Source organism: Candoia aspera, chromosome 4 (assembly GCF_035149785.1).
Source record: "Candoia aspera isolate rCanAsp1 chromosome 4, rCanAsp1.hap2, whole genome shotgun sequence".
Lineage (NCBI taxonomy): Eukaryota > Metazoa > Chordata > Lepidosauria > Squamata > Boidae > Candoia > Candoia aspera.
Window position 1 is genome coordinate 64,816,709 of NC_086156.1, and position 12,129 is coordinate 64,828,837.

The window sequence follows — 12,129 nt, forward strand, 5'->3', positions numbered from 1 at the left end:
AGCTGCTGGATACTGCTAAGATGATGCCCAATGAACTGTGGCAAGACATTCAATCAATCATCATTGAAACAGCAGTTGAACACATATCATACAAGTTGCCAGAAAAAAAGCACAAGTGGCTCTCAGTTGAAACCATCAGAATGGCCAAGAAAAGAAAAGCAGCCAAAGCAGCAGGCAAATGGGAGGAAGCAAGGAGACTGAATGTGGATTTCCAAAGAGCAGCAAGGAAGGAAAGACAACAAAGTACTGGGACCAGGGTTGCAAGCAGCTAGAAGAGGACTGCATGAAGGAACATGCACCAGAAATGTATTTGTGCAAGTCAAAAGGATTTGAACACCATTTACTGCTCATGAAAGCTTCATCAAAAACAAGCAAAGGTAAAAACTGTCTGACCAACAAGGTGTCAAGATGGTGAGGATATACAGAAGAGCTGTATGCCAGCAACAAAGAGACCCAGTCTTCTCAGGATGAGGAGGAAAGGGTAGCAGAAATAGAACCAGCCATCCTCCAGGAAGAAGACATGTGGGCAATGAGCCAACTGACAAACAACAACATCCCTGCAGAATTGCTGAGGTCTGTACCTCCCACAACCATCACTGCCTTGCGCCAGAAAATTTGGGAAAAGAACACATGGCCACAGGATTGGAAACAATCAGTGTTCATTCCATTGCCAAAAAAGGCAATTGCCCTCATCCCTCACACTAGCAAGATTCTCCTTAAGATTATACAGTGATCACACTGTCTGGTGCCGACCATTGAAAGGCAATTACCAGATGTTAAACCTGACTTCAGAAGGGGTTGTGGCACTTGTGACCATATTGCAAATCTACGCTGGATCACAGAATAATCTCAAGAATATAAAAAAAAAATCTACATTTGCGCCTTCAATTGTGTCTATCTTGACAAGCTGTGGAGAGTCCTAGAAGACATAGGGGTGCCAACACATCTGGTCATGTTGGTACAGTCGCTGTACACAAATCAGGAAGCCACTGTGTGGACACAATATGGAGACACTGATTGGTTCAAGATAGAGAAAGGAGTATGGCAAGGTTGCATTCTTTCACCTTTCTTATTCAACCTGTATGCCGAAGAGATCATGAGGAAGCTGGAATTTAAGAAGCAAAAATTGGAGTAAAGATTGGAGGAAGGAACATCAACAATCTTTGGTATGCTGACAACACAACTCTCCTCTCAGAAATAAAAGAAGGAAACATTTGCTCAGAAGGATTAAAGAAGAAAGTGAGGAATTTGGCCTCTTCCTGAACATCAAAAAGACCAAGCTCATGACCACTGCGAGGAATGGAAATGTCAAAATAACAATTGATGGTGAAGAGATTGAATGTGTGCAAGAATTCACTTTCCTAGGATCACAGATTGATCAAAGCAGTAAATGCAGTCCAGAAATAAAGCGTTGAATCGCATTGGGTCACACAGCAATGATGAGCATGGATCGAGTATGGAAAAGCAAGGGAATCAGCCTGGCAACTAAATGCAGATTCGTCTGCACTATTGTGTTTCCCATAGCTACCTATGGTTGCAAAAGCTGGACCATGAAAAAACTAGACAGGAAGAAAATTGACTCATTTGAGCTGTGGTGTTGGAGAAGGCTCCTGTGCATTACTTAGTCAGCAAAGGTGACAAACAAGCAAATACTGAAGTGTATAAAACCAGACATATTGCTGGTGGGCAAAATCACAAAATTCTGCCTTACTTATTTTGGCCATGTCATGCGTTCAAACTCACTGGAAAAAGCAGTTATGCTCAGAATGGTCAGCAGTAAAAGGAAACAAAGCTGCCAAAAACCATGGTGGCTAGACACCATCAAAGCCAACACCAGCCAGAGCATAAAACAACTAAAAGAAGCCGTACAAGATTGGAAAACATGGAGAGCTGGTAAATAGAATTGCTGATAATCTGACACAATTGAATAGATAGCACCATCACTGTTAAAGGCAATGAGGAACCAATAATCTTTAAAGGGCACAGGAGTGAGGGGAGGATGATATTCTTCTCCTCCACTTGGTAAAAATCCTAAACAGCAGTACAATCACTGGGGCTTTTCTTGCACTTGGTGACTCTATGGCAAACATGTTTGTCTGTGTATGTGTGCACTGTAACACCTGAAATCAAATTTAGGACCAAAAATTGAAATGAGCTTATGTATAGATGGTGACTCCCACAAATTCATTTATCCAATATTGTTACAATTCCTTAGTCTCTATAAAATAGTGAAAGTATACCATTTGGTTATATTATGATAACTTTGAGAGCCAGTTTGGGACTTCCAGTGGGGACATGGCCAACTGAACAGAGTCCATGAGCTCTGCAGACAGTATTGACAGCGGCAGGTTTTTTTAGGGGCACAGGCAGGCTTTTTCCTGAAGCCTAAGAGCACTTCCATGGACAAAGAAAGCACTCAGAATCATCCCATCCACCCTCTGGAATGGATGACTTGTAGCCTGAGAATCACAAAAACAGCGTTCGCACTGATCGAGTAAGAGCTGCCAGGAGTCCAGGGACATCATTTCCAAGCCGCGCTGTAGCCTTTAAGGGACACTAGGTCGAGCCACCCCATTTCTAAATTTCTAAATCACCCAATTTATATATATATTTTAAATTATGTACCCTAAGAGAGACTTTTTACAACAAGGAGAAGCGATCTCTCTTGGTGCTTGTTGTTATTTTGGGGATTAATTTTTAAAAATCTTTTAAAGCTTTGGCTTGTTTTCCCATTTGGATATTTAGGACGACTGAGAATAAATAATTGTCTCCCTGTTATTATTTTTGTACTGAATTTGAAGGATTTAATATTTTCCAACACGTTGAATCTGCTGTTTTGAATCTTCAGCTTTCTGTTCACTTTCCCTGGAGCTGCTTGTTAGGATACTTTCTCGTATGTCAACAACTTTTGGAGATTTTCTATTAACTCATTAACTCCTACTCCCACTAGTCAAGTATCTAGGAGGCAGCATAATCTACTGCCTGAAACATGGAGGATTTCAAGGAGGCTTTCTCAGAGTTCCATTGTTAGCTTCGCTGTGAGTTTAAACAGTTTGATACAGTGGTTCAAGCATCAGGCTAGAAAGCGGGAGACCGTGAGTTCTAGTCCTGCCTTAGGCACAAAGCCAGCTGGGTAACCTTGGGCCAGTCACTCTCTCTCAGCCCTAGGAAGAAGACAATGGCAAATCACTTCTGAAAAACCTTTCCAAGAAAACTGCAGGGACTTGTCTAGGCAGTCTTCAAGAATCAGACACAATTAAACAAATAAAAAAAGAGAACTTTAACAAACTTACAATCATAGGCTTAAAGACATTCAATTCAAAATGACCGCTGCTGCCTCCTATTGTAACAGCAACGTGATTTCCCATCACCTGCGCTGCCACCATAGTTAGGGCCTCACACTGAGTAGGATTCACTTTTCCTGTGAGGAGGGAAACAAAGACTCCTGAAATTTATTTGCTGTTAAACATTACAACATTTATTTTGCTCTGTTTGTTCTCAAAGGAAACTATGACAAACAAAGAATGAATAAAGCATTACTGAAAAATGTAGTATGGTGGTTACGTGTTGGACTAGAACTGTGGAAAGCCAGTTTCAAGTCCATTCTTAGCTGTGGAAACTCACTGAATGATTTCAGGCCAATCACTTTCACTGAGTCCTATCTCCTTATACCATACTACTGTGGGATAGAATGAAGGAGACCCCCTTTTTAAAACTGCTTTGAGTTTTCCTGGATTAAAGACAGGATATAAATCTAGATGATGATGATGATAATGTTACAAAAAATCTTGGGTTGATGAAGTGACAAACATTTTGAATCCAAAACAGTCATTTCAAGTCCCTGCTGACTGCCCTTGAGAAGCAGAACATGGGTATTGGAAATAAAACAGATGATCCTATTTTGGTAGTAACTTAACCAAGCCACAAACAAGTAATAGAATGGTAATTTTGTTTGGTAAGTAAAGTTTATGGGTTTAATTTGAAAATAATTACCGAGCAGTACATATTACAAAAAATTGTGCAGCGAGGTTTTTTCCCCCCAAAAGATCTAAATGTATTTTAATTTATAAAGCAGAACTTGGAATAATTTTAGGGACCTTTTGAAATTAAAAAAATGTTTTGAAAGTTAAGAAAAGCATGCTCTTGAAAGAGGATTTGATTCATATAACACAGTTTTCTTTAATGGCTCCATAAAGTTTGTCACATATTTACAGGAGTTGAAAGTTTGAGTAGAACTAGGATGTCTTTTTGAACATACTGTTTGTGTATTTTTTAACTGTAGTACTTTCAAAAAGGATTTTGGGCCTGAAATGTGTCAAGGACCTTGAGAACCATCTCTTCAGCTGTTTATACTTAGCTTGCTGCCTGCCTTGTTTATTGGTTTTCTTTCCTATGCTGTTAAGCATTCTTTGCTTAAAGAAGCAAAGCATATTTTTTTCACTCCATTCACACCTGAATTAAAAAAAAATTAATTTTTATAATAATTTGATATGTAATCTGGAATCCAAGAATTTGCAAAAAGTCCTTGTAATTTATGGTAGTTATATCCTTTCTGTGAATAAACACAGATAAAATTAAATGTGACATAATAATGCATGTCTACTACTATAGTTCTATATATTTAAACTTGTATCTCTTAGAATTATTAAATCTCATTAATATTATTCCTCATTCTTAACCACTTAGCACAAAATTGCTAAGAAAATCTATCTAGGAACAAGAGTCTAGTGAGCAGGCAAAAAAGAAATTGCTATAATTAATAGATTATTTTTAAAAAATGCAACCACCAAAAATAAATAAATAAATAAATAAATTTGTGATCAGTATAATAAATAAATAAAATTGTAATCACTCTGTGTGAGTTCCATTTCAACTTATTTCAGTTTTATATATACTGACAAAATATGATTGCTAACATGTATACAGGACTAACGTCAAGTTGTAATTAATAAACACAGTAACTAAAGTATCTATCACACTGCCAGTCCTTCAATATCTTTAAGCCCAAAGTTAACAATAAAACCTTGGCAAGGTTACCTGGCATAATACTACTTCCAGGTTCATTTTCAGGCAGGATAAGTTCCCCTAGACCACATCGTGGTCCAGATCCGAGAAAACGAATATCATTAGCTATCTTCATTAGGCTACAAGCCACAGTATTCATTGCACCACTCAGTTCAACCAAGGCATCATGAGCTGCAAGGGCTTCAAATTTGTTTGATGCTGTAACAAAGGGCAAATCTAAAGAAAATAATGAAGTAAAATATTATTAGAATTCATCTATTCTTATGTTTAACACACAATTCAAACACTATTTACAAGATTAGTATGTGTAGTCTATTTTACATCAGCCTGAGTGAACATTCATAAGTAAAATTTGACTATCACCATTTTTAGGGGCTCCCAGACTAATAACTCATGGACAAAATAAAGTTGGAAAACCAGAAATAGCTAGACTATTCCCAATAGTGCAGATTTTGGTCCTTTGGTGTCTCCTCCATGTGTTCTCATTTTACTTAAGTGAATTAGCTAATTTGAAGAAGACTGTAGCTATGGAGACCAGGAAAATAATTTTCATTTCTTCTAGAGGAGATAGGTCTTCCAGTAATACTGAGAGACCATCTGTTGACACCGAACTGAACTGGAGGATTTTGAAGATTCTTTGAATAACAGAAACTTGACAGGAACCCAGGATGTTCACTGGCCCAGAACAGACCTAGCTAATCTCCTTTGTTTGAGTACAGCAGGAATTCATGGATAAATGTAGAATTTCTGGTTTTCACCTTAGGGTTCTAAAAGAACAATACATCATAACTAGGCCAATTGGTTCCCCAGCAAGTTTCTACAGATGTGAAGGAATCAGTCGTTTAATGCTTAGAGTAGGTAAAAACCAAAATTCAGGTGACTACCCCCCCCCCGATCTCTTCTATGTATGCTCTTTCCCAAAATGTGCCTGATAGAGGCATTTCTCTAACAGTGTTTGCTGGGATTCCTTCCTGATCTGGCAGGCTGCTGGAGGAGTAAGCAAAGCTGTATCATCCCTTCCCCAAGCAGATCAGGATGGACACTGCATCTTTGTCCCAAAGGGATCTGGATAAAGCAAATAAGCAGGTGTTGCATATAATGCATATAGGAATCAACACAGAAACTGATGTCTGGATGAAGGCTCTGCAAGCATCTAGAATATGCTTTTTGTTCTCTGGAGGAGTAAGTTAGGGCCAAAAGGTAGAATTACTATAGTAAATCCTGGGTTCTACCAAAGGCCAGATTTACCTTTGAGCTTAACTGGCCCTGCTTGAACACCAAAACTCTCAGTTAACTAAGTTCATTGTTCTCCTGACATGATGACCACAAGAAAAATAATCTTGAACAATAGGATTTTGAGAAAGGGTGCCCTCAGTAACAAAGGGAGGCTTGGCTATGATTCTTAGCACTGATTTAAGGTTTTAGATGGGGAGTCTACTGGTTATGAAAAGGCTTGTTAGATATATTACTTCCAGGAATATTTTAGGTTGAAGAAATAATGCCATAGCCTTCCAATCCCAGCATGTTATATTTGAGACTGGCTTTTTTTAGTTTTGCCTTTCCAGGAGAGTCTAGAAAGGAAGCAGTTGTTTGAATCTGCCCAATTCTTGAGAGACACATAGTCATGGACAGGGAAGCAAATACTATGATGACATGCAAGGTATGCACCATGTTTGCATTCCTAGCTGAGGAGGACTCCAAATACAAATGAACCAAAGGCAAATTCATTGTGGAAGATGAGGAGGTGGAAGATGAGGAGTTTCTGGACAAGGCACTAAGATATCTCAAAAAACAACAGAGATTACTCCAGAGAAAACAGGAGCCTTGGAGGAGGTAGTATGGCAGAACGTAACTCGGGGGACCAAGAGAACCAGAAGAAGTCCCTATCAGTAGAACTGTGCAATAATTTCAGGTACACCACCTGGAGGAAGAGTCACAAACTTCTAGAGAAGGGTTTTCTTCCAGAGTTCCAGGAACAGGAAGGAGAGATGGTCAGGCTACCATGGTGATAAGGAAACCAATAACTACCCCAAAAAAGGGGGGAGAAAACATGTGGTGGTGATTAGTGACTTGCTGCTCACAGGAATAGTCAACAATCTGCAGCCCAAACACGATTATGAAGGGAAGTGTGTTGTCTCCTAGGCGTGAAGATCTAAGACACAATGGAGAGGCTGACCAATTAATCAAACCTACAGTCCATGATCCCTTTCTTTGGTTTTATGTTGGAATAAATGACACATGGAAAGAAGATTGAGAGTCTGTAAGGAGCTAGGCAGGAAGGCAAAAGAATTCAGAGCACAGGTAGTGTTTTCATCCATACTTCCAACTGATGGCCATGGCCCGAGGAAGAAATGGAAGATTATGGAGGTGAACCGCTGGCTCAAGGGATGGTGTTGCTGAGAAAACTTTGGATTCCTGGACCATGGTCTTCATTACCTATAGGAAGGACTTCTGGCAAGAGATGGGCTGCACTTTACGAAGACTGGAAAGAATGTCTTTGGAAGACATATAACTAAAGTTATCTGGAGGGCTTTAAACTACATCTAAAGGAGATCATTACCTATACCTACACCCAAAACAGAAGACCAAAGGCAGTAAAGGAAGGAAGAAGTAAGAAGGAAATGATATTCAAGAATACACCAGGAGATGCAGCAGCTAATGTTAAGAAGGGCAATACTAAAGGATTCATATACACAGATTACAAGGAATAAGCAGGCAGAACCTAAAGTCCTAGTATGGGAGAGGAAACATGATATTGTAGGTATTATTGAAACTTGGTGGGATGGGTCTCATGATTAGAATATAGAATTTGAAGGATATAATTTGTTCAAAAGAAACAAACCAAACAAAAGAAGAGATGGAGTTGCATTATATGTAAAAATCACTACACCTATAAGGGAATTCAAAACACCAAGGATAAAAACCCTGCTGAAAGTGTCTGAATGAATATTAAGGGGAAAAGAAACAAAAATGACGTTGTTGTGGGTGTGTACTGCAGGCCATCCAATCCAAGCCAAAGATATAGATGAAATCTTCACAAACCAGGTGGCCAGGATATCCAGGAAACGCACCACTATGACTGGGGATTTCAACTACTTGGACAACAAACTCTGAGGCAAATGGGAGATCCAACAAGTTTTTGACACGCCTTGCACACAACTTCATTGTTCTAAAGATGGAGGACGGAACTAGAGGATCAGACTTAATACTTACTAACAGGAAAGAAATAGTCAAAGTGGAATTGGTAGGAACCTTGGGAGAGAATGACCATGTGATCCTAGAATTCACTATATTGCAGACAGGGGAACTGAAGGTAGCCAGATTAGTGTTATAGACTTCAAGAAAGCTTCCTTCAACAAATTAAGGAAAAAAATATGAAGGATTCCATGCATTTAATCCTGACAGGAGAAGTAGTTCAGGTGAGTTGGGAAATTCTGAAAATGAGATAATTAAGGCCCAAACACAAATAGTACCAAAAAAAGGGGGGGAGGAACATCATATGAGACCAGTGTAACTGTACCAAGAACTCTCTGATAAACTGATAAACAAGAAAGACAATTTTAAAAAATTGAAAGAGGGACATATAACAAAAACAGAATATTGGGAAATAGCCCAAATTTGCAATGATGGGGTCAGAATTGTTATGAATGCAAAAAACAACAGGGTTCTCTGGGTATGTGTGGAACAAGAGGAAAGTCAAGGAAATGGTTGGCCCACTGTTGAGGCACCAACTAAAATCTTTGAGAAATTCTGGAGGACAGAAGAAGTGCTGGAAAACTGCACTAGAGCAGTTATATAAAATAGAGAAAAAAGTGGAGCCAGGAATCTACAAACCAATCTGACATAAATACTTGGGGAAATCCTTATCTGAGGCGGAACTTCAGCACTGTCTGTCTCTGCCATAACAGATCAACTGTCAACTCCTGAAATCCTATACCATTATAATTAGAACAATTGTCATGTTCACCGTTTCAATGTGCTTGGTACATCGTAACGTTTCGCATGTCATTTGCCTGATACGTGTTTGATCTCGGGAGAGAGGAAGATTCCTCGTCAGGGAGTTGTTATCTGCTAGCCGCTGGGTTGGAATGTGTTTGGGTTATCTCATGTGTTCAAGGTTGCTTTCCCAGGATGTGTGGAAAATGGTTACCAGCACCTGGGAGGGGGGTGGTTGCTATGGCTGGTAGGGGGGAGGGATTACGTTTGGAGCCGAGGGTTTTTAGTTTGTATTTGGCGCGCTTTTAGTCATTCTCAGCTTTCTCTGTATCTGCCATAATTTCCCTAATAAGATTTCATTTAAGTAACCTCTTGTGAGTCTGATGGGACGCGGTGGCGCTGCGGGTTAAACCGCTGAGCTGTCGATCGGAAGGTCGGCGGTTCGAAACCGCGCGGCGGGGTGAGCTCCCGTTGCTCGTCCCAGCTTCTGCACACCAAGCAGTTCGAAAACATGCAAATGTGAGTAGATTAATTGGTACCGCTTCGGCGGGAAGGTAACGGCGTTCCGTGAGTCATGCTGGCCACATGACCCGGAAGTGTCTATGACAACGCCGGCTCCAAGGCTTTGAAACGGAGATGAGCACCGCCCCCTAGAGTCGGACACGACTGGACTTTACGTCAAGGGAAACCTTTACCTTTACCTTTACCTTGTGAGTCTGAGTGTTTGGGATAGGCAACCATTACATAAAGCTGAGAATCCAAAACTTCAAATCCCGCTGGCCCCTATCCAGGAAGACAGGTTCTTCCGATCCTGCGAGGGAGAGTGCTGGCGATGACCGATCCAAATGTGCTACTCGTGGAGAGTGATGGGTCGAGTGAGGGAGAGCCCGAGTCTACCATGATACGCCCTGACAGAGCCCCCCTGGGAGAACTCTCAGCGATCTGGGAGGAGGCGAGTTCGGGGTCTGAAGGCGAAGCTACGGGCATGAAGACCGCGCCAGAGGCCACGGTCACAACCCCGGTCGAACTGGTCACCTGGGACGACAGTCATGGGGACTTCTCGGAGGCGAGGGGCTCGTCCTGGAGGCAGAGATACCCGCTGTCCCCAACGGTGGTACAGGTGCCGCTGAGGGGGGACTCCCCCACTCCAGACCGAATTCGGGTGCTAGAGTCGAAGATGGACTCCCTGGAGCTCATTTTGCAGAAAATGAGCATGGACCTGAGTTCGCTGAAAGAGGTGCGGGAGGGGTCAAGCCAGCGGCATTCGACTCCTTCCTCCCAGGCACAGTCCCCGGAACGGAGAAGGGGAGATCGCCCGAGAGAGGGGGAATGGGCTCCCAGGGTGGAACTAGCGTCGCCGCCCGTCCCTGAGCGGAGGCGGCCGGGAGCTGTCAAAGCAGCTGAACCGCCAGTGGGGGGGTGCGGCCCGCCGGGCGGAGGACTGAGGGACTTCTCTGTCAAGTTCGACGGAGACCTGACAAAACTCTCGTTCTTCCTGACGAATGCCAAGGCGTACATGGAAGAGTGGGGGTCGCTTTTTCGCTCGGAAAAAGCGAAAATCATCACCATTGCCACCAAGCTTAAGGGGACGGCAGCGGACTGGTATGTACAGATGTGCCAGTCGGAAGCCCCTGAACTGGAGAAATTTGACGAATTCCTCTGGGCCCTACAGCACCATTTCGAAGATCCACTAGCGAAGGAGTGGGCAAAGCATGGCCTGAAAGAACTCAAGCAGAGAACGAGAACCGTGGCTGACTACGCGCTGGAGTTTAAAGCACTAGCGGGGAAGGTGGAAGATTGGTCGCAGGCAACTGTAATAGAGTTGTTCAAGGATGGTTTAAACACCGAAGTGCTGCGCTGGTCACTGGGGCGAGATGACCCTGACAGCTTGTACGGGTGGATCCAGCTCGCTGGAAAGGCTGAGCACGCCCACGAGGTGTTTGCGCAGAGACGGGCGACGAAGTCGGGGTGAGATGGAAAACCCACCCGCCCTTCGGGCTCCTCTGGACGATCCGGACAACGTTCGTGGGAAGAGGAGAAGGAGCGCCGTTACGCGAAGGGGCAGTGCCTGCGCTGCGGCAAGGAGGGGCACCGCGCGGCGGCGTGCCCGAGGGCGAAGGGCGAGGACCGGCAGGGAAAGTCGACTGCAAAGTCCCCCTCTCTGCCGAGGAAAATGAAAGCAGCAGTGGCTGACAGCGAGCTGGAAAGTGTGCCGTTCTACGGGGACGAGGGTGAACCGGAATTGCTGCAGCCGGCGGGAAACGCCAGCCACCTGCTCTAAAGGGCGCCGCAGGGCAGGTGGTAGAGGAGGGGCGCGAGCCAGTGTCGGTGAGTGGCAACTATCGCATTCTCACTGTGAAAGTAAAGTTGGGATCCCGCTCGAAGATGATAGAAGTGTGGGCGATGATCGATTCTGGGTGCTCACGGTGCTTAATGCATCCCGACGTGGTAGCTGCCTTGGAGTTGCCCACCTTTCCGTTGCAACGACCCATAGCTTTCACTCAATTGGACGGATCCATGGCAGGGGGCAAACCGGTCACGCATTTCACCGGTTTGGTAGCCTTGCAAACGGGTAGCCACCGGGAAGGGTTGTCATTTGTAGTGGCTCCGGTGGGGGGTCCTTTGGTGGTTTTGGGTGTCCCATGGTTGGTCCAACAAAATCCTCAGATAAATTGGGTCTATCGAACTGTAACCTTTAGGGACGGATTTTATCAAGCACCAGAGGGAAACGAAGCCCCAGAGGAGGTGGTGGGGGTAGCAGCAGCTGCGACTCCACAGTACCCAACCCCTCCTCTTGAGGGTCTACCGGAGGAATACCAGGCATTTGCTGATGTGTTTGGGGAGAAAGAAGCGGATCAACTTCCCCATCGGAAAACTGACTGTGCCATTGAGCTGGTGCCTAACACCCAATTGCCTAAGCCAAAGATTTACTCAATGACTCAGAAGGAGCTAACTTTGTTACGGGAGTTTGTGGACAAAAACTTGGCAAGAGGGTTCATTGAACCAGCTAGCTCGCCAGTGGGGGCACCGGTTCTCTTCCGCCCGAAGAAAGATGGGACATTAAGACTCTGTACCGATTTCCGTGGGCTCAATGCAGTCTCAATATCAAATAAATATCCCTTGCCTTTGATAAAAGATATGTTATCACGTCTGGGTAAGGGGAATTTC

General features: G+C 43.4%; 1 protein-coding gene across 2 annotated transcripts in view; it reads right to left on the bottom strand.

The window, feature by feature from the left end:
- FH (fumarate hydratase) overlaps positions 1–12,129 on the bottom strand; it is a 39,662-nt gene that overhangs the window by 8,116 nt on the left and 19,417 nt on the right. For both annotated transcript variants that reach the window (XM_063300323.1, XM_063300324.1), the window contains exons 7-8: positions 5,038–5,241; positions 3,294–3,421 (exon numbers count right to left, since the gene is read on the bottom strand). In XM_063300323.1, the coding sequence (XP_063156393.1) occupies positions 3,294–3,421; positions 5,038–5,241 (332 nt within the window). The remainder of the gene's footprint in view (positions 1–3,293; positions 3,422–5,037; positions 5,242–12,129) is intronic.